The sequence below is a fragment of the Phoca vitulina genome, unplaced genomic scaffold (assembly GCF_004348235.1).
Source record: "Phoca vitulina isolate PV1807 unplaced genomic scaffold, GSC_HSeal_1.0 scaffold89, whole genome shotgun sequence".
In the NCBI taxonomy this organism is placed as follows: domain Eukaryota; kingdom Metazoa; phylum Chordata; class Mammalia; order Carnivora; family Phocidae; genus Phoca; species Phoca vitulina.
In genome coordinates, this window is record NW_022589792.1 from 1,152,603 (window position 1) to 1,178,992 (window position 26,390).

General features: G+C 54.6%; 1 protein-coding gene across 5 annotated transcripts in view; it reads left to right on the forward strand.

Annotated features, from left to right (window-relative positions):
• Positions 1-315: 315 nt before the first annotated feature.
• The window catches only part of PDE4A (phosphodiesterase 4A), a 53,125-nt gene continuing 27,050 nt past the window's right edge, over positions 316-26,390 (forward strand). Inside the window, exons 1-3 of one of the 5 annotated variants that reach the window (XM_032395944.1) lie at positions 316-403; positions 3,127-3,234; positions 3,859-4,058. In XM_032395944.1, the coding sequence (XP_032251835.1) occupies positions 3,187-3,234; positions 3,859-4,058 (248 nt within the window). In that variant the 5' untranslated portion in view covers positions 316-403; positions 3,127-3,186. Of the gene's footprint in view, positions 404-2,717; positions 3,235-3,858; positions 4,059-6,784; positions 7,249-17,632; positions 17,869-19,106; positions 19,338-26,390 lie in introns of those variants that run through there. The other 4 variants (XM_032395943.1, XM_032395942.1, XM_032395945.1 and 1 more) reach the window with 4 other exon arrangements.

The window sequence follows — 26,390 nt, forward strand, 5'->3', positions numbered from 1 at the left end:
TGAGGACTGCACAGGTCACATGTCTGTGAAGTTGGTTCTCGGTATAGCTAAAATCGGACTGAAAAATCCCCTGCCCTCGTGGAACTCAGGCTTTGGACAGCAGAAATGTAAATATATGATATGTCAGGGATGATGACAGTTGAGAGGAAAGATAAAGCTGAATGAGGGCGATGGGGTGGAGGGAGGCATCTATATCAGCCCTCTGGAATGAGGTGCCTTTGAGCAGAGGCCTGAGGAGGTAAGGGCATCAACTGGATTTATTCATTCTTTTCAAGAGATATATGTTGAGCGCCTACTGTAATGCCAGCATTGCCCTAGGACTGGAGAGCCAGCTGGAGACAGAACAGATCAACATCCTGACCTCAAGTCCTAAGCAAATGATGAGCAACAGCTGACAAAAATAGTAGGTACATTCTTTATCTTGTTAGAATGTTATAAGTCTAAGAGAAACAAACAAACTGAAAGCAGAGTCAAGGAGATCAGGAAGTGGGAGGAACACGATATCCGAGCCTGGTTTTTTGGGTCAATGAGAACTGCAAGTACAAAGGCCCTGAGGTCTGAATATGCTTGAAGTCTTTGCAGAACAGAGTCAGCTGGTGAGTCTAAGGGGAGGATGGGAGGAGGTGAGGTTTCTGTGAATGTGTTGCTATCTTCCATGTCTGTCTATAGCTCCATGTGAGGTCAACAACAATGATGATAACTGTTGTTATTACTAGGATGGTGGCTACTGTTTTGTGAGCACCCACTATGAACCAGGCATGGTGCTTAGAACCTTACATGCATTGCTTCACTTCGTCCTCACAACAACCTCCTCAGATAGGTATGGATATCATTCCCATTTTACAGATAAGGAAACCGAGGCTCAGAGAGGCTGGGTGACTTGCCCGAGGACATACAGTTAATAAATGGCAGAGCTAGGATTTGAATGCAAGGCTGTCAGTGTAATTTTTTTTTTTAAGAGAGAGAGCACCCATGCTGCGTGGAGGTGGGGGTTAGGGGTGGAGGACAGGGAGAGGGAGAGAGAGAATCTTAAGCAGGCTCCATACCCAGTGTGGGGCTCGATCTCAGGATCCTGAGATCATGACCTGAGTGGAAATCAAGAGTCGGATACTTAACTGACTGAGCCACCCAGGCACCCCTGTCAGCATAATTTTGGAGCCTGAGCCTGGCCCTTACTTACTACATGGCCTTTTCTTTGCCTGTCTGAGTGCATGCATCTGACTTCATACAGAGAGAGGGGGTGCCTCTTTCTCCCTGTGTCTATCTTATTCATTCCTTTATTTGTTCAGCATTCATTGAGACCATGTGTGGGGGACCATAATGAATGGGTACCATTTATACAGATAATTACAACTCAGAATGATGAATGCTTTAATGGGGACAAAATAAGCAGCAGTGGGAGCTCAGAACATGGACTGTCTCAGTTTGGCTGAGAAGTGGAGGTGACCTTTAAGCTATCTTTATACATTCATCCATTTGTTTGACAACTGTCTGTCAAAGGTTTGCCGAGGTTGGTGAGATAATGTTTACATTCATTTCTACTAGTTGACACTGAACTGAAATGGTAGTTAGTGCAATAAGGCAAGAAAAAGAAATAAAAGCCAAAGTAGGGGGTAAAATAGTTAGTCCATAGCAGACCTTGCTAGGAACTTTATAATTATGCTATTATGTCCTCAAAATAATAACCAGACATTGAACAAATACTTACTAAGAGCTTGCTATGTTCCAGATTCGGTTCTAGGCACTGGGCATATGGTAATGAATAAAATAGATAAAATATTCTTGCTCTCCTGCAGCTGATATTCTAATGTGGGAAGAGACAATAAGTGTAATAGATAAATTACATAGTACATTATCAGGCGATAAGACCTGTGAAAAATAGAGCAGGATAAGAGGGATTGGGAGTCCTGAGGGGCTAGCAACTTTAAACAGGGGTGGGATGGAGAGAACCTCCAGGAGAAAAGCCTGAAAAGGTGAGATCTGAGCAAAGAACTGAAGAATGTGAGAAGCCTGTGGATATTTAAGGGAAGAGATCCAGGCAGGACCAGCAGGTGCAAAGGCCCTAAGGCTAGAGTGTGACTGGTGTGTCCAGAAACAGCCGAGACCAGTGTGGATGGAGCAAAGGCTGAGAGGGAGTGGTAAGAGGTGAGGACCGGGAGGTGACTGGGCACACTGTGCCAGGACTGTGTGGGCCTCCTCTTGAGGGCTTTGATTTTTCCTCTCAGTGAAGTAAAAGCCATAGAGGGCTCTGACCAGAGGAGGGACATGATCTGACTTGGGTTCTAACAGGCTCTCTCAGGCTCAGATGTTGTTAGTATTAAGCAAATTACTGAGTGCCAGACACTGTCCTGTGAGAATTCAGTACGGTCTGATCTCATTTCATTCTCACATGGACCCTGTAGCGATTATCATTCCATTTCACAGAGGAGAAACTGAGGCTCAGAGAGTTTGTCCTTGACCCATGGCCACACAGCAATAATTCGCAGCACCTGGGTGCGAAGGTGAAGCGAACCAGCCTCCCCCTCCTCCAGGCTTTCAGGCAAGGATCGCCGGCAGCAGAGCGCACTCATCATCGGGAGCTGCGTCTGTGTCCCTGTCTGTCTGTTTCTATTTCCACGCGTCCCTGTCTGTCTCCGCGCGCCTCTGCTTGTGCGTCCCCCATCTGTGCCCAAGCCGCCGTCTCGCTGCGCCCGGCCCCCGCACATCGGAGCTATTTCGGGTTTAGGCATAAAAGCCCAACAGCTCGGAGGAGACGCTTCCTCCGGCCCCCGGCTCGGACCACGCGCCACACGCGGCCGCTCCTGGGAGCTCCCGGTCTTCTCTGCGGGATCCCCAGGCCGGGGGAAGCCCCCGAGGGAGGACGGGTGGGGGCTGGGGCGACCCGGTCCCGAGGCTCCCGGCCCCCCAGTGGCCAACCTGGGCATTGACGCCGTCCGGACCCCAGCCGTGCGTCAGCTGTCGCTCTGGCAACGGGCGGGCGACGTCACCCGACGGGCAGTGCGTCAGCCACCTGCTGACGTCACGCCTCCGGAGAGGAAAACCAGCGAGGGAGGGTATGATTCAGGCTCGGCCGGCAGGGGGAGCCCCAGGGCACTAATGGCGGATGCCTTCGGCTTGGTCCTTCAGGAGGCGCTGGCCCGGGCGGACATGACCCCCGCAGCCCCAACGGCGCGCTAGGTTGGCGGGATGAAGAGGAGCCGCAGTGTCCTGTCGGTGGCCGGGCCCGGGGACGAGGTGAGAGAGGCGGGGCCTGGGCTGGGGGCGGGGCTTGGGCCGCGGGGGAGACGGGCGCCCTCTTGTGACTATGGCGGTTCACTAAGTGTGGCTTCACATCCTCAAATCTGAGTGTCGTCGCCTTGTGCCTCAGTTTACTCCCTTGATGCCATAATTTTCCTGCTGCCTGGATTAAGAGGCTCTCAGCCCCGGGACAGAAGGCAGGGGCTTCCAAGGGGCTTCCCGGGTGGGGAGAGGATTGTAGGGTGAAGGAGGGGTGCTGAGGGTAAGGTCTTGAGGGTCTAAGATGGGGGGAGGAGCCACAGACTGTAAGGCCAGGAGGGGCCTCGTAGGCGTGCAGGGTGGGGATATGTTAGAGGGGCTTCACAGTGAGGCACACAGTGGGTCCAGAGCCCCAGGGCCGGAACATCAAAAGGGAGCCCTATAAGAATTATGGCCGAGAAGGGGTGGGAAAGCGCCCTTTGTGGGAGGGATCAGCGAGTGGCTAAGATGTGAGGGGGACACAAGGAGTCTATATCCCCATCAGCCACTTTCTCAGGTGGCTAGGGAAGGGTGTTACTGGAGGGAGGGGCTCAGAACGGCCTGGTGAGGCCATGCCCCTATCCTGTCCTTGTCCCTCCTCAGAGGCCGTGGGAGACCCCGGAGCCCACCAGTGCCAACATGCTGGGGGCCGACCTCCGACGTCCTCGCCGTCGCCTTTCCACGGGTCCCGGCCTGGGCTGGGCCGAGACTGAGCCCTCAGACCCTGGGGTCCCACTGCCGCCAAGGCCCACCACGTTGCCACTGCTGGTCCCTCCGCGGATTTCCATCACCAAAGCTGACAGGTAGGCAGGAGGGGGCCAGGCTGGGAGGTGGGGTGGAGATTCAGGGCCAGCCACCAGCCGTTTCCATGCTCCAGGCCCCTGGCCTTTCACAAAATCAGCTGAAACTTCTGGAGCCCTGTGGGTCAGGCTGTGACGCGCCTTCCCCAGGGTGCCCCTTGCAGCCTCTAGGAATCCCTTCTTCCATTTTGCAGCTGCCTGAGTCAGCAAGAGGCAGGGTTGTGGAAAGGGTTTCAGCCCTCCAGTCCCGTCATGCCCCCACAATCAGAGAGCTGGGGCAGGTTAGGGAGTGGGTCTCCCACCAGTCAGCTGTGTGCTTCTATTTCTCCTGGGAGGTTGCACTTCCTTCCAGGACTTAAAGGGGATGGTGAGACCCTGGAGGAGGGCTGGACTGGCATTTTTCTTTCTCTAGGGGGTAGATATAAGAGGTATGTGTGAGCCCCTTGCTCTTTCTCATCTGGGGTCCTCCGAGGGCACTTCAGCCCCCATCTTGGCTGGAGGATGAGTTTGAAAGCTGGACAGCTGAGCTTGCCCTGGCTGCTGGCCAGGCCCCTGCCCCTACTGCTCTCCTCAGGCCACTGTTCTTTGCAGCCTCCATCTTCCCCACCCTTTATCTACTCACTTGGAGGTCTTCAGGGTCTCTGCTTGGGTCATGGTATAATGCTTCATTTTCAGATGGGGGACGGAAGTGACTGTCATTCCCCCCCTCCCTGGGTGTAATGTATCTCCCTCCAACTCCCCCTGCCCCCAAATCATCCTTCTACCCTCTGCCAGGTTCAGGGCCAGCATGGTCTAACCCGGATTCAGACCAGAGCTCCAAACACTAGCCCTAGCCCACTGCCTTGTGTCCTTCTTCCGCAAACCGCCCCACCCCCACCCCGCTGCGGTCTATCCGCCCCCTCCGCCCCCATCCCTTGTTACCCAGAGCTCCGGCCAACGCTACAGCCTCCAGCCCCCAAGAATTTGGCCCAGTCCAGGACCCTCAAATGATCTGGAGAGGACTGGCAGCCCTTGCCAATCCCCAGAAGCCGTTTTGACTATGTACTGCGGGGGGAGGGTCCCTGAGAGAAGTAGGAGACACAGTTCTGGCTTCTGGGATACCCCGCGGCTGCTAATGCGGGGCGGGTTCTTGCTCCGCGTTCGCCCACGCCCGGAGCCCCCTCGGGCTGGGAGAAAAGCGGCTATGGGGGTTGGAGATGGCCGCTTTTTTTTTTTTAATAAGAACAGTGCTGGGGGGGATGGGGGGGAGGAGGGCGGTGGCAGACAGCACGGCCTGCCCCGGGGAGTCAGTGAGGGGGGCACGCGGGGGCGGGGACCTGGTTCCGGGGACGCGCACCAGAACCGTTTAGCGTCCGAGCGCGCGTCGGCCCCGGGGGTGGGGCACCCGGGCGATTGCGCTCCCCAAGCCCGGCCACCGCCAGGGCTCCGTCGCGGCCGGGGCGGCAGAGATGGGGGGAGGGTGGCGCTCGGATCCCGCTCGTTCTCTGCTCGCTCGCTCGGCGCGGCGCTGGGGGAGGCGGGAGCGTGAGTCACGGCGACTCCCGATTTAGGTGCCGGAAGGGGGGCTCTGCCGGCGGGGGCCGCGGGGAGGAGGCGCGGCTGTTTACTCGCCTGAAAAGGGCATGGGGGTGCATCCCGCGGCTGCCGGAGACCTGCCTCAGTTTACCTTCTGTAGAAGCGCTTTACAAGAGGCAGCGATACACAGAGCGGTGGGCGGGCAGCCGGGGTGTCCTCCTGGAGCCACACGGGAACCAAAGGGACACACCCCAGAAACACCCCAAAGCGGCCCTCAGGCCGACCACACACACACCAACACGTATAGGCTCCCTCAGACACCACAGTCAAACAGCCGAGGCTGAATTGCCTGCACAACTCCGCAAGCACGGACCGACCACAATACACACCCAAACGCGTGGGTACACATGCACAGCCCCAGGCCACCAGAACAGACCCCACAGCGGCGCACACCCTCCAAACAAGCAGCACACGTGCGCACACATCCTTCACCCACAGACACACTGATACACACACAGCGAAATCCAGAGAAACAGGCAGACCGCAGCAGCCAACCACGTGCGCACACACACTTCCAGCCGACACCAAAAACACAGACAACCCTCGGAAGGGGCCACGTGCACGCACATCCCGCCCTGGGCACACACCATCACCATCTTCCGACCCACCAACAGGAGAATCCCCGAACGTCGCCGCTGCCGGCAGCAGAGACCGCGTCGGTGGCACCGGGACCACTCCCCATATGCGCCCCCCCGGCCAGGGGTAGCGGCGAGGACACGCCAGCATAGGGCTCCGCCCCCGCCATGATGGATGGACTGACTGACACATCGGCAACCAGTCGGGTGTCTTCTTCCTGATCGGATTAACCGTTTAACTCCTTCTTTCCCGTGCACGCCGCGGCTAGGCAGGGCGCTCAGGAGAGAGCCGAGTTCCGGCGCCCCCTCCCCTCCGGGAGCGGGGCTCTGCGTGGGCGGGGAGGGCCCCCCCTCCTTGGGTGGCTGCCCCCCACTGGCCCGGACGGAGGAGGAGGAGGAGGGGGGCGGCGCTGACAGAGCGGCGGGCGGGGGGCGGGGAGGGGCGGGACGGGGCGGGGGAGCCGGGGCTGGCGCGGAGCGGGGTGCCGAGCGCGGAGAGCGCTGCCGGGCGCCGAGCAGAGCGCCAGCCGCCGACAGAAAGCCGCGGCGCCCGGCCCGGGGGCGACCGGCCCGTAGCGCCCCCGGGTCTGTCCCCGGGGCGCCATGGCCCCACCGAGGCCAGGCGCACCCGCGGGGCCTCGGGCGCGTCGGCTAGCGCGCCGCTGAGCAGGGGGAAGCTTGGAGAGGCCGGGGCCCCCCGGGGCGCAGGAGGGGGCCGGCGCCATGGAGCCCCCGGCCGCCCCCTCGGAGAGGAGCCTGTCTCTGTCTCTGCCCGGGCCCCGGGAGGGCCAGGCCACCCTGAAGCCGCCCCCCCAGCACCTGTGGCGGCAGCCGCGGACCCCCATTCGTATCCAGCAGCGCGGCTACTCCGACAGCGCGGAGCGCGCAGAGCCCGCACGGTCCCCACACCGGCCCATAGAGCGTGCCGACGCCGTGGACACCGGCGACCGGCCCGGCCTGCGCACTTCCCGCATGTCCTGGCCTTCGTCCTTCCACGGTACCGGCACCGGCAGCGGCGGCGCGAGCGGAGGCAGCTGCAGGCGGTAAGACTCCGGGCGGCGGACGCGCGAGGAGCGGATAGGCGCGCAGAGAGGACGCAACTCGCCGCGCTGACCGCAGGCGGCGCTGCGCTGCGGGTGGAGTCCGAGTGACTGGCGGGGGTGTGGAGCGGAGGGGGAGTTCTGCTGTGGGGGCGTCGGGGACGCGACCCTGGTGGTGCCCCGTACACGAGTACCCTTCCTACTGAAGCCGGTCCTGGGGTCGACCTCGGGGGAGCCATGCTGCGTGTAGTATTTACGACGTCTTGGTTGCGGGCTGCAGCTTTGGGAGTCTGTACCTTAGTTGATGACAGCGCAGGACAGTGGCTATAGGTTGGCTACTTGAAGGGACTTTCCTGGGGGCACTGTACTGGCAGCTAGATTCATTATGTTTGTGGACGACCTAGAGGGCACTGTAGGGGGCGCCTGCTGGGATCACAATGTTTCCTCCAGGCTGAGGGGCTCTCAGAGTCCCCTTAAGGGGTGGAGGACTGTATGGGGTGGGGGGAGCATTCGGGGACTCGCCCTGAAGCAACTGGGGTCAGAAATCCAGAGGGAGCCTCTTGGGGGAGCACCGTGTTGGGGGCCTGTGTGCTGCGTTGGAGCTCCCTCTCAGGGCAGGAGTGTTAGGGTTCAGTAGCTGACCAGAGGGAGGGACCGTGCGCAGAGGGTGCACGGTCCCGGCACAGGGTAAGGGAGTCCCTGCCTCCCCGAGGGGATGGTGTTAGAGGGCAGGTGTTGGGCTGGCTCTGACGGCGCCCTCTCACTGACCTGGGTTGGCTCCAGCTGTTGGGGTACGACTGGTGTGTCTGCCTTAGCTGCATGCGCTGCCTGGGCTTCTGGGGACCCGCGACTGTGACATGGGATTGTGTGTGCTCCGGGGACAGTGACTGTGGCCGTGGAACCATATGTGCTCCTGAGACGGTGATTGTGACATCATGGCTGTGTGTGTGCTTCAGGACAGTGTGGTTGTGACACGCGGTGTGCTTCCAGGACAGTGACTGTGACCGTGTGACTTGTGTACTTAGGGGTGGCAGGAATTGTGGCAGGATGACCGTGTGAGCTCCCAGGACCATGACGATGTGACTGTGTGCTTCTGGGACGGCGGTTGTGACAGTGACTGCGTGTGCTCTTGAGGCACCGATTGTGACTGCACGCATTCCCAGGAGGCGGTGATGGTGGCCCTGGGACAGTGTGATTGCATCAGCGGGACTGTCCGAGCTCCCAGGGACACTGATTGAGATGCTGACATGCTCTCAGCTGCCTCTGTTCCCTGCGTCCAGGAGTCGTCTGAGTTCTGGGGTGCGCTCCCATTTGCCCGCCGTGCTGTCCTCGAACCAGCTGGTGTTTCTAGTTACAGTATCTGCTCTAGTGGTCCTCGGGGGTCTGACTCTGTGACCGACAGCTTCGACTGTGCGTTTTGTCTGACCCCCCACGGGTGCCCCTCTGCTTGCGACATCGCTAAGATGGTCAGATTCGGGCCTCTCCCTCCTGGAGTTCCCAAGGGAGGCCCCTCTAGGCTGTGACCCTACAATTCTAGCTCTCTCTGGGGCCTTCCAGCAGGCCCTACACGCCCCCTCCCTGGACCACCCCCACCCACTCCCATTGGAGACATACCCAGCCCCAGCACCCCTGCCCCGAGGCAGGAAGCGAGTGTCATGGGCCCGGCACACACAGCCTGCTATTTCCCAAAGGGAACTGGAGAGAAGCTGAAGGAAAACAGAAGCTGGAATCAACAGGAAATGCCAAGACCCGGGGCTGAACGCCAAACTAGCTCAGGTCACTGTCCTGAGAGACCAGTGAAGGAGTGGGGTGCCGTCGGAACTGGGCCCTCTTCCTTTTTAAGACCCCAGGGACTCCCCCTACCCTGGTGTCTGGGGTGCTGACTCTCTGGGGACAGTGGCTGAGTGGTAATCATCATCGTTATCTTGGTGGTATCCATCTCCTCATGGGATTGTCTCCAGAGCCTCAGGAGGTGTTCCTGTTGGACAGACTGAGGCCCAGAGGAGCAAAGTCCCTCCTTCGCGCCCAAGCTCACACAAGCAGGAAATGGCACAGCTGAGATCCCAGCACCCCTCTGTCTGATGCCTGGGGTCCCGGCACAAGGGTCTTGCCCTCGCTGGGCCTCAGTTTCCCCATCTGTGAAATGGGGCTCTTGGTACTGCTCTGTTGGGGGGGGTGTTTGAGAGTTCTGTGAGATTGGGGATGTGTGTAAAGGACTTAACACAGTGAGTGCTCAGTAGATAGTCACTCAGGGACCTGGACTCAGGAGAGGAGGTGGGGTTTGAGTAGACCCTGCTCTGCCAGGGTGGGAATTAAAAACAGGAACCTCAACCACATCCCGGCAGGGCTCAGGTTTCTGTTTCGCTGCGGGCCTGCGTAGCCTCCAGTGGCTGTGGCCAGAGGGAAGGCATGGGTGCCAGCGTCCTCCCCCCACCCTTAGGCAGAAGGAGGAAGGGGGAACTGAGAGGCCTCCAGTGGGAACCTCGCTTCTTAGAATGGGCTTCCTGCCAGCCTGTTTCTCCAGAAAGGGGGTTCTCTGAGTGCACGCAGGGCGTTCCAGTGCTACCCACGTTGCAGCTCATGCAGCCACCAAAAAGGGGATCCAGACAGCCCTAGACTTGAGCCACAAGAACCCCCAGAGAGAGGGCACTGCCCTCCATCTGAGATGGCATCCACAACTCCCCTCCAGACCTGGGAATGTATGAGCCTGTGCTCCTGGCGCCCTGCGGGGCTGAGTCACGGCACCACCACGATCTGTCAAGAGGCAGATGGAGCTGGAGGAAGAGAAGGACTCCAGTGGTAGTGGGGGCGGGGAGGGGGGGGCTTGCCTGAATTGGGGGCAGGGCCAACGTACCGACCCCTACCCCGTCCCCCTGTGCCCCTCTGTACCTCCAAAATCCTCTCGCCGAGGGAGGCGCTGCCGGGGCCCCAGGAAGGGGTGGAGGCAGCTGGACTGGGGTCCCTCTCTGGCCGTGGCCTCTGTCTCCACTTGGGTCCTCGCCTCCTCTCATCTCTGGCTCTCCCTCATCCCTGCGGTGTCCTGGGAACCGGTCCCTCCTCTCGCCCCTCCCTCCGCGCGCCCTCTGCTGGGTGACGAGAAAGGCACAGGCTGAGTGTGCGTTCCGAGTCCGGACCCGCCTGTGGGGCTCTAGTCCCCGAGCAGAGCAAAGTCGCGGCCGGCGCCACGAGCGTGGCGCCCCAGGTTATTATTTCATGCGTATGGAGCGCCTCGGAGAGTGGGCGCCAGGCCGGCCGACCGCAGGCTGCGGGTGAGGTCCTCGCCCTCCCCGGGCGGCACCAGGCGGCTCTCCCCGTCCAGCCAAGCGCAGTGGAGACGGCCGCCTGGCGGATGCAGAGGAACTTGGCGGAAAAGTTGCGGACGCGGAGTTTCCGGCTCACCTCGGCGCTTGCCCGTGCCCCTGCCCGTGCCCGTGCGGGGGCCTCCCAACACCAACCTGCCTGTTAACTCCCAGCGTCTTTGGCTCGCCATTCCTGCTGAGGAAACGGAGAGAAGTGACTTGCCCAAGGTCGCACCGCGAGTTGGGGGTTAACACCCAGGTCTCCTGGACTCCAGATAGGTGGGTGAGAATCAGATTGTAGCCCTGCCCACTGACTCGCTGTGGGACCAGGAGCCCCCCCCCCATTCATGCCTCCATGAGCCTCTGTGCTCTTACTACACCCACATGCATAACATCTGCCCACGCCCAGGGCTGTGGGTAAGGCTCAGAGGGCTGTCGTTGGGGCTGGGCAGCCAGGAGCTGGTGTTTTGAGAACTGCACTTCTGCAAAGTACATCTCTCTGACGTCTGCAGACAAGGGGGTGTCCGCCAAACCACAATCCTGGGCCCTGGCTGCCAGGGCGCCCCCCCTCCTTCACCAGTCACAGATTGACTGCAGGCTCCTCTGAATTGCAGGTAGGGCTTCGGGCCTGAGGGAACTGCAAACTGACAAGTGAGGACAGAGTTTCGGGGGGCATCTGAGCCCACTGTCTTCACTCCTGAGTAAGAGCTCAAATCCAGCCTTTGCCCTTGACCTGCGGAGAGAATCCACCTGACCGAGCCTCATTTTCCTCATCTGGAATGGGGCCATTCATGCCACACACAGTGAGCATCTTCAGGCTGTGGCAAAGAATGAGACAGAGCCCCCGTCCCTCCTGTCCTGGAGTTCTCAGGCTAGTGGATGAGGAAGAAATAGCAAGTAAAGGCATATGATAATTCCAGATGGTGACACAGGGGACAGGAAGAGAAGAGGGATCCTGGGGTCAGGGAAGGGCTCTCTGAGGAGATGACATTTTAGTACAGACCTAAATGAAGTGACATTGGGTGCTAAGTGAGCCTGATGAAGAAGGTGACAAGCAGAGGGAACAGCCAGTTCACAGGTCCTGGAGTAGGAGCATGTCTGTTATGTTAGAGAAAAAGTAGAGAGGCAAAGGTGGCAGGAGTGAACAAGGGATGCGGGGAAAGACATGAGGCAGGGAGGTGACAGGGCAGCTCATATAGAGCCTTACAGGCTGTGGTCAGGGTTGGCTTTAGGCCTTAATTTGTCTCTGACTTTTTAGGAAAGGACAAAGGTCACTGAGCTGGCAGGAGACTGAACCATGAAGGGCCTGTGTAGCCTAGTGGCTAAAATCCCAGTCTCTGGAGTCAGACAACTGGACTTATCATCCAGCTCTGTTCTTTCTAGTCTGGGTGACCCTGGCCACGTCACTTCTTCCTGGGCCTCAGGTTTCCCCGTCTCTGAAATGGGCCTATTCAGAAGCCTATTTCCAAAGTCTGAACTGAAGAGTCAGCAAAACAAAGGAGGGAAGCCCAAGGGCATGTAAATGAGAATGCTCTTCCTTTCTGTTTGTAGCTGGACCAAGGGGGTCCCAGTGGCCAGCGCAAAGGGTCTTAGTGGGTTGAGACCAAGAGTTTTCACCTGAGGGCAAATCTGGCCTCCAGCGGACATGTGGCAAAGGCTGGAGACATTTTAGTTTAATGACTGAGGGGGTGCTACTGGCAACTAGTAGGTAGAGGATTATCTGGCCCTAAATGTCAACGGTGCCAAGGTTGGGAAACCCTGTGTTCCCAACGAGGTGATCACCTCCAAGGGAGCAAAAATTGGTTCTTGGGTGGATGTGTGAGGGGAAAAAAAAAAAACAACAAAAAAAGCCCCTTACATTTATATATAAAGCCCAGATATACACATAGTACATAAACAGATATACAACACAGGCATACCTCGCTTCATTACGCCTCACAAAAACTGCATTTTTTACAAATTGCCTCCGCGTTGAACAAGTCCCTCGGCACCATTTTCCCAACAGCATTTGCTCACTTTGTTTCTGTGTGTCACATTTTGGTAGTTCTGGCAACCTTTCAAGCGTTTTCGTTGTTTTTATTATTTTATTAGGGTCACGTGTGATCAACTTGATGTGACCAGTGTAATCATTTTGGGGCACTGCGAACCAGGCCCCTATAAGTCGGCAAATGAAATCCATGAATGCTGTGTGTGTATTCTAACAGCTCCACCAACCAGTTTTTTTTCCCCTTTCCCTTCTCTCCCTTTCCTTGCGCCTCCCTATGCCCTAAGAATGATTAAGCTTAATGAGGAAGGCATGTTGGAAGCTGAGATAGACCAAAACCTAGGCCTCTTGGACCAGTGAGCCAAGTTGTGAAAGCAAAGGAGAAGCCTTGAAGGAAATTAAAGGTGCCACTCCAGCGAACACAGGAATGATAAGAAAGCAAAATGGCGTTTTTGCTGATTTGGAGAAAGTTTGGTCTAGATGGAAGATCAAACCAGCCACAACACTCCCTTAAGCCAAAGCCTCATCCAGAGCGAGGCCCTCACTGTCTTCAGTTCTGTAGAGGCTGAGGGAGGTGAGGAAGCTGCAGGAGCCAAGTCCGAAGCTAGTGGAGCTTGGTTCATGGGGTTTAAGGAAAGGAGACGTCTCTATTACATAAAAGTGCAAGGTGCTGATATAGAAGCTGCAGCAAGTTATCCAGAAGCTCGAGCTAAGACGATTAATGAAGGTGGCCACACTAAACACATTTTCAGCGTAGACAAAGCAGCCTTCTATTGGAAGATGCCATCCAGGACTTTCATAGCTAGAGAGGAGAAGTCAGTGCCTGGCTTCAAAGGACAGGCTGCGTCTCTCTTGTTAGGGACCAGTGCAGTTGGTGACTTTAAGTTAAAGCCATTGCTCATTTGCCATCCTGAAAATCCTAGGGCCCTTAAGAATTAGGCTACACCTAGTCGGTCTGCTCTGTAAACGGAACAACAAAGCCTGGGTGACAGCACATCGGTTTATAACATGGTTTACTGAATATTTTATTTTATTTTATTTATTTATTTTTTTTTAAAGATTTTATTTATTTATTCATGAGAGACAGAGAGAGAGAGAGATGCAGAGGGAGAAGCAGGCTCCCAAGGAGCAGAGAGCCCGATGCGGGACTCGATCCCAGGACCCCGGGATCATGACCTGAGCCGAAGGCAGACGCTTAACCATCTGAGCCACCCAGGCGCCCCTTTATTTTATTTTTTTTTAAGATTTTATTTATTTATTTGAGAGAGAGAGAATGAGAGAGAGCACATGAGAAGGGGGAGGGTCAGACAGAGAAGCAGACTCCCTGCCGAGCAGGGAGCCCGATGCGTGACTTGATCCAGGGACTCCAGGATCATGACCTGAGCCGAAGGCAGTCGCTTAACCAACTGAGCCACCCAGGCGCCCCGGTTTACTGAATATTTTAAACCCACTGTTGAGACCTGCTGCTCAAAAAAAAAAAAAAGGATTCCTTTCAAAATATGACTATTCATTAACAATGCGCCTGGCCACTGACGATATCAGACGGAGATGTACAATGAGATTAATGTTGTTTTCATGCCTGCTGACACCACATCTATTCTGCAGCCCATGGATTAAGGAGTCATTTTGACTACCAAGTCTTATTATTTGAGAAATACATTTCGTTAACCCATAGCTGCCACAGACCGTGACTCCTCTGATGGATCCGGGCAGAAGAAATTGAAAACCTTCTGGAAAGGACTCACCATCCTCGACGCCATTCTGAACATTCTGACTCATGGGAAGGGGTCAAAGTGTGAGCAGGAACAGGAGTTTGGGAGAAGTGAAGTGGCTGTGAAGATTGTTGAAATGACAAGGCTTTAGAATAGGACGTAAAGTTAGATGATAAAGCAGCAGCGGGGGTCGAGAGGATTGACTTCCATTTTGAAAGAAGTTCTCTGGGGGCGCCTGGGTGGCTCAGTCGGTTAAGCGGCTGCCTTCAGCTCAGGTCATGATCCTGGGGTCTTGGGATCGAGCCCCACATCCGGCTCCCTGCTCAGCGGGAAGCCTGCTTCTCCTTCTCCATCTGCCTGCCACTCTGCCTACTTGTGCTCTCTCTCTCAAATAAATAAATAAATAAAATCTTAAAAAAAAAGAAATAAGTTCTACGGTGGGTAAAATGCTCCAGAGAAACTGCTCCTAAAAGGAAGACCCAATCCATATGGCAAACTTCATTGTTTTCTTATTTTATTTATTTATTTGAGAGAGAGAGAATGAGAGAGAGCGAGCACATGAGAGGGGGGAGGGTCAAAGGGAGAAGCAGACTCCCTGCCAAGCAGGGAACCCGATGCGGGACTCGATCCAGGGACTCCAGGATCATGACCTGAGCCGAAGGCAGTCGCTTAACCAACTGAGCCACCCAGGCGCCCCCACTGTTTTCTTATTTTAAGAAGTCCCCACAATACCCCGATCGGTCAGCAGCCATCAACATGGAGGCAAGACCCTGCACCAGCAAAGATTACGACTCGCTGAAAGCTCAGATGGTGGTCAGCATTTTTTAGCAATAAAGCGTTTTTAAATTAAGGTACCTACACTTTTTTAGACATAATGCTATTGCACACTTAGTAGACTACGGTGTCATGTAAACATGGCTTTTATGTGCCCTGGGAAACCACAAAATTCGTTTGGCTCGCTTTGTTGGGATGTTGACTTTATTGCAATGGTCTGGAATGGAACCTGCAGTATTTCTGAGGTATGCCTGTGTATGGGGGGCTGTACCATTTCATAGAGAAGGCAATTTAGGGGGTCGGGACTGTCTAAGCAGGCTATTCCTCCGGGCGGGGAGGGGTTAATGAAATAAAGGGTGGCAAACACTGGCATAGAGCCTGGCTCAGACACTCACTGGCTGTGTGACCTTGAGCAGGTTGTTTCTCACCAGGAGTCAGTTTTCCCATCTGTAAAATAGGGACAACAGTATATCACTTTGCAGGTCTTTTGTGAGGATTAAAAGAGATCAGAGATAGAGGTGCTGAATGTCCGGGTTAGCTGCTATCATCGTCATCACCTTCTTCATCTTCATCTTCATCATCTGTATTCCTGGCTAGTACAGTGGCTTGCATATTATAAGCTCTCCAAAAAAGGTTTTGTCAGATAATTATAGCTAATATTCAGTGAGTGCTTTACTGTGTCCAAACGCTTTTCCAAGCCTTTTCTTTTTTTTACATGTCCATTCATGAGATGCATAGTATTATTATGCCAATTTTACAGGTGGGAAAACTGAGGCTCCATGAAATGAAGTGACTGGCCCAAAGCCAAATGACTAAGAAGTGCCCGGAGGCCAGACTCAAGCCTAGGCCAGCCAATTCGGGGGCTCATGACAACGGAGCCAACAGGTAGAGAAAGGTATTTACAGAGGCAGGGCCCTAAAATAGAGATTCACTCCATTTTTCTTATTTATTTATTTATTTATTAATTTTTATTTATTTGACAGAGAGAGAGACAGTGAGAGAGGGAACACAAGCAGGGGGAGAGGGAGAGGGAGAAGCAGGCTTCGCACGGAGCAGGGAGCCCGATGTGGGGCTCGATCTCAGGACCCTGGGATCATGACCTGAGCCAAAGGCAGACGCTTAACGACAGAGCCACCCAGGCACCCCATTTTTCTTATTTAAAACAAGCTTCTCCCACTTCCTAACCCCAAACAGCCACAGACAGGTTGGGGTAGTCTCTGGAATTATAACCAGCTGGCTAACTTTGTTCTAGAATCTTCACCTCCTCAGTCTCCCTTTCTTCATCTGTGAAAGGGGATCATGTGCCCCCCACAGAGTCATAGTGGCTGGGCATGCAGAGCCACTGCAGAGTCTCCAGAAAGTCCCTATCTGCTTTTACTGCTCTGACCAGGGGAGGTCGGCTTCTTGGGGCCACCTCATGAGCTGTGGAGGGCCCCAATTCTAAGATACCTCAGAGATTCTAAGGAGTGGGGGAATCTTAGTGTCTAGGGGCTGTGAGCACACTCAGCGCCTAGGGGTATCTCAGAGTTATAAGGCATGTCTCAGAAGCTGTGGGGGGGCATTCTGGAGGTGTCCCAAAGATTGTGGGTTCATCTTGGTTTTGGAAGGTAGCCTAGGGTTATAGGACTGTCTTAGGAACTGTGGAGGAATCTAGTTGTGTCCCTGGGGTCTGTGGGGTGCCCTAGGAATTTGGGGGCAGCTACATATTTATGGGAACACCCATTGAATCTGAAGACGCCCCCGAGGTTATTTTGGTGTCTCTGAACTTGTGGGGGCATCTAAGGGATGCTGTGGAGCCACTCGGGGGTTGGGGGACATCTGAGGGACTGTGGAAGCATTCTTAGGATCTGTGAAGGGTCCTAGAATTGGGGGGTGCCCTCATGCAGTCTGTAGGAATACTCTGTGGCTGTGGGAAATTCTAGGGGTGCTCTGGGGATCTCTGACTCAGGGTGCTCTAGGAGACTTGGGGGACATCTGAGGAAACCTGGTGATGGTCCTGGGATCTGAAGGAGTTTCATTTGCGGGTGCATCCTGAGAGTCTTGGGGTGCCCCTGGGGTTTGTGGGAATATATCAGTAACAACGAGGACACTAGTAGGGGACATTTGGGAAGCTAAGGGATTGTCCCAGAGTCTGTGGGGCCTCTCAGAGCACCTCTGGCTTTTGGGGGGAACTCTGGGATTTGGGGGCACCTCTGGGTTCTGTGGGGACGCCTCAGGGATAGTTGGCACACTCCCTGGAATTGTGGGGACATCTGAGGGACTTTGGGGACGCCATTGAGGTTTGTGAGAGCCACAGCGGTTTGTGAGAGCACCCCAGGGATTTGGGGGGCACCCCAGATGTTTGTAGAGACGCTTCCGGCGATTGTAAGGACCTCAAGGGGCCTGCGGGTGCCCCTGCGGTCTGAGGGGTGTCCCGCCGCAGCCGCGTGGGCGCCCCGGGCCCGCTCCGCCCCCGGGGCGGCCCCAGAGCGAAGCCGGAAGGGCCGAGGCGGCCGGGCGGGGTGGGGCCCGTGGGCCCCAGGGCTGGGCGGCCGGCCTGCGTGGGCTGCGCGGGGCTGGAGGGCGGCTCTGCTCCCCAGCGCCCGCCGAGGCGGGGCCGCCCCGCGCCTTTTGTGGTTATGGCGCGGCCGCGAGGCCTGCGCCGCATCCCCGAACTGCAGCTGGCGGCCTTCCCGGCGGTGGCGGCTGCAGAGGACGAGGCGTTCCTGCCTGAACCACCGGTCCCGCGCGCACCCCGCCGCCCACGGTCGCCGCCCTCCTCGCCGGTCTTCTTCGCCATCCCGTCCCCAACTTTCCGCAGGCGTCTTCGGCTTCTCCGCAGCTTCCAGGATTTTGGCCGCCAGGCGTGGGCTGGGTAAGTGCGCCCAGCGCCGGTGGGTTCGAATCTCCCCTGACCACCTGGCGCGTGCCGGGTCTGGGGTTCCTAGCTGGCTCTCCCCAGCCTAACTGCCCTTGTTCCATCACAGGGCAGCGATAAAAATCATCCCTGCCCTCCAGGGTTGCTGTGGAGATATCTGATAGGGCACTCAGTAGGCACTCAATAAACGTTGTTCCTCCCACTTCCTGTGCAGACCTGAGGCTGCAGTCAGGCTTTGGAGGAATGAGGCCAGCCTGCCATCCAGGGTGCTCTGGGGACGTGTGTTCAGTTCTGCTAGCCTCAGTCTAAAGGCCTGTGAAATGGGGCCAGCGCTGCTATCTGCGGGTTGCCTTGCCAGGAGGCACGGTGATGTTACCGGGTGCATCGGGCACGGGGGGCAAATGAACTTTCTCTTCCTGGCCAGACCCGGGGTGGGATGCGGGGGCTGCAAGCTTGCGGGTGAGGAGCCTGGAGACCACATCCGGTCTGGCTTCCCAGTGTCCGTTTATCTTGGAAACGGAGGTTGACAGCCCGGAGGTGGGAGCAGGCTGGCTCTGGGGGCTTCTCCAGAACCAGGAGAGGGTCGTCTGCCTACCCCTTTAACCCCTACTCTCCGCACGCACTTGTTTGGAACCTGAGTCCAGAGACATACTGGGAGAGGACACTGCGGGCACAGGCTCAGCGTCTGGACCCGGGGAAGAGATCCGGGAGGGGAGAGAAGAGGAGGAGGGGTCGGGAGCCCCGCGTGGAGTCGGGGACGGGGTATGTTTGTGGAAATCAGTGCCTCTCTCCGAGTTTCTCTCTGTGTCTCTGTCTCCACTTCTGTCTTTCCTGTCCCTGCTCCACCCCCTTCCCCGCATCCGTCGTCCCTCCCCGGGGTTTTTGTCACAGGCCCCGCACTCCACGGGTGCGGGGGAGTCTCTTTCCCCCAGGGGCGCACGGCGTTCAGAGGGCTCCAGCCGGCCCAGCTCGACGTCAGTGGGGAGAGGGGGAAGGCGGGGCCAGAGGCAAGGCGTGGCGGGGGGGTGGGGGGGCCGGGGCCAGAGCCCGGGAATCCGGAGCCTGGGCACCCCCCCCCCAGGCCCGGAGGGAGTGGGGCAGGCGGGAAGTGTGCTCAGAGTTCCGCAGGAGGAGGCCCGTGCAGAGCCCTCCCTGGCGCTGGGGACACGGAGACGCCTGAACGCCCGGGGCCGTCCCTGGGGGGGTCACCGGGAGGGCGGGTGTGGAGGCGGCGCCGGCGGTGGCCACAGACACCTCAGGCCTGAGAGCAGTGCTCGCCACACCACCGTGCCGCTGTCCCCATGCTCGCCCCGACGGCGCTTGGCACCCATGCGCTCTGGGACAGCACCCCGGGCAAGGCCCCGGCCCCCTGACCTGACACTGCCCCCCGCGGGCCTTGAGTCCCTGGTCCACTTCTCCTTCAGCGACGAGGACACCCGTTGGCACCCTCCAGGCAGATCTGTCAGGTGGGTGGCGGGCGGCCAATTTCCTCTTTTACCATCAAGGGCTCTGGCTGGGGGGAGAGGGTGCCCAGTCTGCCTTGGGGAGTCCCCAGAGTGGCTTCTAGGGTCTGCCTGGAGCCCCACCCCCTTTCCTGGCTCTAAAATTCTTGGTGTTGCTAAGGGCTTCCTGCAGGTGATAGCCCTCCAACAGAGTGCTGGGTCTTGCCCCCTTCCTATTTAAGATGGGATCCCTTCACCCTCTTTGTGCCCCTAAACCTGGGTTTCTGGCATTCATCCTGGCAGCAAATATGGGTGTCCAGCGTCACCTGGGCTCCACTCCCAGGCCACCGGCCTGGAGCCAGGTCCCTCTGGCCCTGCTCTGCGCAGTGCCTCCAGTCTTCCCCACCCCCTCCTTGCTGGGGCTGCCAGGCTGAAAACCAAGCTGGGGTGGAGGAGGGAGGGTGGCTCCTGCTGGAACTCCTGGAGGTTATTTAGAATCAGCTGGACAGTGCTGGAGCAGAGAAGTTCTCAGAAGTCTCGGGGTACTCCAGCCTTGGTCTTGCTTCTCTCCACCAACCCCTCCCGACACCTGGACACACACACACACACACAGACACGCCCACGCACTGGGTATTTGGGGTCACCTAGTGTTTACTGTGTAAGGCATGGGTCTCTTAGCTGGTGGGGACACCAAGAGACTCTCACGGTTGACCCGTGGTGCGGTGACACACAAACCACAGAAACCCCGGTCTCACCCGGGATGGTGCACTACACTGCCTGCAGGAGCGCTCTCCCCACGGCACATCCCCACGCCGGCTTCCCACCTGTGCCTGGCCACACACAGGAACACACCTCACGCCCACGGAGGACTCGGGCACGGTCGCAGCAGAGGTGCGGCACCCAGGTACACTCTTCCAAGGTCACCCAGGTTCAGAGGCCTGGATATCGACACACAGATGCATGCAGGCGCCCATGAACGCCCAGACCGCACTGACACGCTCGAATGTACAAACGCACACGGAGGCCTCTGTACACGCCGGGACCCCTGAGCACACGTACACTGTGACTCACAGAGACACAGACTCCCTGTGCACACCCAGCCCTTACAAACAGCCGTGTCACCTGGCACCACGCGCCTGCCTGGCAGACACACACCAGCGCCCGCCCTCGACCTCTGCGTGACCTTCCCAAAGCAAATGCCAGGCCTTTCCATAAAGGCTGCCTGGCACCTGCTGCGAGGGAGTCGGGTGGAGTGGGGCAGGGAGCCCAGGGAGATGCCAGGCCTGCCTGGGGGAGAGGCAGACACCCGGTGATTTAGCGTACAGGTTTGTAGTCTGGCTGCCCAGGTTGAAATCCTGCTTCTACTACCAGCCAAGTTGTTCGTCCTGTCTGTACCTCAGTTTACTTCTCTTGAAGAAGGGGCATTAGTACGTGTCCAGACACAGCTCAGTGCCGAGCATGTGGCATCTAACAGCAGTTGACTGCTTTCGTTGTTGTTATGATTTTTACCAACTGGGACGTGTCTCCTTTTCCTTCTGCTCCCCTCCCGGCTTGTTTGTTGCCTGTTGGCCCCTTGCAGCAGAACTCTCTGAAGCCTTGATCTGCTCCTGGGCTGCGCCGTCCTCCAGAGGCCCAATTCGATGCTTGGGGAGCCCACGTGGGCAGGCCAAGGGGCCCCGGAGGGGTGAAGGCAGGTGGCAGCTTCGCCTGAGGATGCCACCAAGTGGTCAGCCTGTCTGAAGGGGAGTCTTGGGCAGGTTATTCCCCTTGTGATGGAGTGTTTGAGCATGTGGCTGTGATGTCAAGGCCTGTTGGCTGCCCTTGACTCCGCTTTATGGCCTTGGGTCCCGTTGGGACATTAATGGAGCAGCCTCCAGCCCGACTTTGTTCCACCCTGAGCAGCGGCAGGTCAGGGAAGGGTGACTCCACATAGCCCCAGGGTGCAATTCTGGAGGGCAGCTGAGACCTCCCCACCCCTGACCACACACACACACACTCACTCAGGCTGTAGTTCCCCAGGCCTCATCCCCTCCCTTATGCCCTTCCGAAGCCCAGGGGACAGCGGCTCCTGGAAGCACAAACAGCAGGGCCCCAGGGAGCCTCTTTCCATCCTGGCCTCTGGGCTCCTGCTTACGTGAGCGGAGCCCCCTGGGGCTGCAGTATCGGTCAGCCGTGCTGGTTGGGCGCCCTCTGGGACTTGGGTCTCACCTTCCCTAACCTGGCTTCAGCGTCTGGGGCAAGGGTGGAGTCCTGAGTATGTAGGTATGCTCCTCTCCCCTTCCCAGGGGCGCTCAGCGGCACCAAAACATCCAGGCTGTGCCTTGGGAAGCAGGACATAGTTCTCTGGCAGCGAGGCCACCAACCCCTTGCCACCCCTCTGTGCCTCACTCTCCTTGTTGAGCTGGGCTGTTAACACAACTCACAGAGTTGGCGGGAGACATAACTGGGTTCCTTGTGCATAAAGCATTGGGACAGTGACAGGCACACGGCAAAAATTCAGTGTAAGTGTCTTGTTATTATTGCTTTATACCTAAAAGGATCTAACCTAGCATCCAGTACACAGCAGATGCTCAATAAATGGGCATTATCACCAAAGGCCCAAGCTCATGATCGAAGAATACTCCATCTTAAGAGTTTCTTTCTTTTCTTTTCTTTTTTTTTTTTTAAGTAGGCTGCACACTCAGCATGGAGCCCAACATGGGGCTTGAACTCACAACCCTGAGATCAAGACCTGAGCCGATATCGAGTCAGATGTGTAACTGACTGAGCCACACAGGCGCCCCTTAAGAGTTTTTTTAAAATTATTATTGTTATGTTAATCACCATACATCACATCATTAGTTTTTGATGAAGAGTTTTTTTTTTTAATTTACTTTAAACAATTAACATACAGTAAAATTCACCCTTTTTAGTATACACTGTATGAGGGTTTTTTATTGTAGGAAAATATACATAACATACAATTACCCCTTTTAATCACTCACGGAGTGTACAATTCAGTGTAGTTAAGTACACTCACATTGTTGTGCAACTATCACCACCATCCAGAACTTTCTCATCTTCCCAAATGGCAACTCTGTCCCCATGAAGCACTAACTTCCCACCCTTTCCCAACCCTTGGCTCCCACCATTCTACTTTGTCTCTATGAATAAGACTACTGTAGGGACCTCATATAAGTGGAATTTCACAATATTTGCCCTTTTGTGTCTGGCTTATTTCATTTAGCATAATGTTTTCAAAGTTCATCCATGCGGTGGCATGTGTCAGAATTGCACTTTCTTTTTAAGACCGAATACTCTTCCATTGGTAATATACACCACATTTCCTTTATCTGTTCACCAATTCATGGACCCTTGACTTGTTTCCAGCTTTTGGCTATTGTGAATAATGCTGCTGTGAACATTGGTTTACAAATATCTCTTTGAGTCTTGCTTTCAATTCTTGAGTATTGAGTATTTCATTTTTTTAAAAAAGATTTTATCTATTTTTATTTTGTGAGAGAGAGCACCAGCAGGGTTAGGGGCAGAGGGAGAGGGAGAAGCAGGCCCCCCATGAAGCAGGGAGCCAGATGCAGGGCTTAACTGACTGAGCCACCCAGGCACACCTCCTAAAGATTTTTTTTTTTAATTTCTTTATTGTTATGTTAATCCCCATACATTACATCATTAGTTTTAGATATAGTGTTCCATGATTCATTGTTTGTGCATAACACCCAGTGCTCCATGCAGAACGTGCCCTCCTCAATACCCATCACCAGGCTAACCCATCCTCCCACCCCCCTCCCCTCTAGAACCCTCAGTTTGTTTTCAGAGTCCAACGTCTCTCATGGTTCTTCTTAAAGATTTTATTTTTAAGTAATCTCTACACCCAATGTGGGGCTTGAACTTATAACCCCAAGATCAAGAGTCACATGCCCTACTGACTCAGCCAGCCAGGAGCCCTTATTTTTTAAAAAAAAATATTAGCCATTCTGGTGAGAGTGTGGTGATATCACATTGTGCCTTTGATTAGCATTTCCCTAATGACTAATGGTGTCAAGCATCTTCTCATGTGCTTATTGTCCATCTGTATGCACACCTACCTTATTTATTGTGCTTCGCTTTATTGCACTTCACAAATACTGTGTTTTTTACACATTGAAGGTTTGTGGCAAGGCTGCGTCAGGCAAGCCTATCAGTGCCATTTCCCCAACAGCATTTGCTCACCTCGTGTCTCTGTGTCACATTTTGGTAATTCTTGCAATTTTTCAAACTTTTTCAAAATTATTATTATATTTGTTATGGCAAACTGTGACCGGTGACTAAAACTCACTGAAAGCTCAGATGATGGTTAGCATTTTTTAGCAATAAAGTATTTTTCAATTAAGGTAATGAACTTTTTAGATATAATGCCACTGCACATTTAATAGACCACAGTGTAGTGTAAACTTAAGTTTTATATGCACAGGAAATAAAAAAAATCCATCTGACATGCTTTATTGCAGTGTTCCGGAAACAAGCCTGCAATATTGCCGAGGTATGCCCATATCTTCTCTGGAGAAATGTTTATTTCATTCCTTTGCCCACTTTTTAATTGGGTTGTTTCTTTTTTATTGTTGTTAAGTTTTAGATCTTTATATATTCTAGATATTAATCCCTTATCAGATACATGATTTGCAAAAATTTTCTACCATTCTATGGATTGCCTTTTCACTCTCTGGATAGTGCCCTTTGATGCAAAAAAAACCTGGTAATTTTGATGAGGTGCAATTTCTTTTTTTTTTTTTTTTTTTTAATTTAAGATTTTATTTTTTTATTTGACAGAGAGAGAGCACAAGCAGAGGGAGCAGGAGAGGGAGAAGTAGACTTCCCGCTGAGCAGGGAGCCTGATGTGGGACTCGATCCCAAGACCCTGGGATCATGACCTGAGCCAAAGGCAGGCACTTAACTGAGCTACCTGGGTGTCCCTATTTTTTGTTGCTTGTGCTTTTGGTGTCATATCCAAGGAATCATTGCCAAGTCCAATGTCATGAAGCTCCTAAGAGTTTTATAGTTTTTCGTTCTTCCGTTTAGGTCTTTGATCCATTTTGAGTTAATTTTGTATATGGTGTGAGGTACGGATCCAACTTTATCCTTTCACATGTGGATAACCAGTTTTCCCAGCACCATTTGTTCAAGAGACTGTCCTTTTCCCATTGAATGGCCTTGGCGCCCTTGTTGAAAATCATTTGACAATACATGTGAGGGTTTATTTCTGGGTTTACTCGACTCTATTGGCCTGTCAGTCTGTCTTTATGCCAGTACCACACTGTTTTGATTATTGTAGCTTTGTAGTAGATTTTAAAATCGGTAAGTGTGAGTCTTCCAACTTTGTTCTTCTTTTTCAAGATTCTTTTTTTTTTTTTTTTAAAGATTTTATTTATTTATTTGAGAGAGAGAGAGATAACACGAACAGGGGAGAGAGGGAGAAGCAGGCTCCCCACTGAGCAGGGAGCCTGATGTGGGGCTCAGTCCCAGGACCCTGGGGTCACAACCTGAGCCGAAGGCAGACGCTTAACTGACTGAGCCACCCAGGCGCCCCATCTTCTCATTCTTTTCTTTTCTTTTTTTTTTTTTAAGATTTTATTTATTTATTTGACAGAGAGAGACACAGCAAGAGAGGGAACACAAGCAGGGGGAGTGGGAGAGGGAGAAGCAGGCTTCCCGCCGAGCAGGGAGTCTGATGTGGGGCTCGATCCCAGGACTCTGGGATCATGACCTGAGCTGAAGGCAGACGCTTAACGACTAATCCACCCAGGTGCCCCTCGTCTTCATTCTTGAATACAGGATGTCTTTTCATTTATTTGTGCCTTTAATTTCTTCCAGCAACATTTTTGTTTTCCGTGCACTTTTGTCCGCTTGGTTAAGTTCATTCCTAAGCATCTTATTCATTTTGATGCTATTGTACATGAAATTGTTTTCATAATATTCTTTTGGGATTATTCATTGTTAGTGTACAGAAAAGCAACAGATTTCTGGTGACTTTGTATCCTGCAACTTTGCTAAGTTCATTTATTAGTCAGTTCTGAGTTTTGACACAGGTAATCCCCACGGCTGGCTCCTTTCTCTTAGCAAAATTCATTTGAGACTCATTCAAGTTGTTTTGTGTATCAGTAGTTAAAAAGGAAACTGCTGTTTCTTTCTACTCTTGCTGACTCTTCACTTCTGACGCCAGACATACGTGGTTTTTTCCCTCACATCAACCAATCCTGCAACTCTCTGTGCCACTGACCGGGTGGACTACATTCTGTTTCAATTCTGACACTAACTGCCTGGAGTTACTACAGATCCCACAGGTTAAGGGCTCAGTCTGGTAAGGCTGCCCCCTCTTTAGCATAAGTCTCAAGTCCAGGGTGTTACCTGTGCTTCTGACCCACCGGCTATAAGTCAAGGTTCCGACAACCCCCGCTTCAGGTTCAGTTAATTTCCTAGAGCTGGTCACAGAACTTAGGAAAAGAGTGCATTTACTAGATTACTGGTTTATTAGAAAAGATACAACTCAGGAACAGCCAGATGGAAGAGATGCAGAGAGCAAGGTATAAGGGGAGGGGCATGGAGCTTCATGCCCTCTCCAGGTGCACCACCCTCCCAGCCCCTCAATGTGCTCAGCAACCCAGATACTCTCAGGGATGTTGATGGACGCTTCATCTTGTTGGCACAGCTGACTAAATCATTGGCCCTTCCATTGGTGATTCACTCAGACTCCTTCTCCTTTCCCTTCCGGTCCAGGGAGGGCGACTGAAAGCTCCAACCCTCTAACCACATGGTTGGCTCCCCCTTGAGGCTCTCCAGGTGTCCCCAGCAGGTAGTCATCTCTTAGCATACAAAGACACTTTTCACTGCAGAGATTCCTAGGGTTTTTGGAACTGTGTGACAGGAAACCAGGGCAGAGACCAAATATATATTTCTTATTATTTCACAGTAGTTCAAAAAAAAAATTTTTTTTTTTTTAAGTAGGCTCCACAGGGGTGCCTGGATGGCTCAGTCGGTTGAGTGTCCGCCTTTGGCTTGGGTCATGATCCCAGAGTCCTGGGATCAAGCCCCGCATCGGGCTCCTTG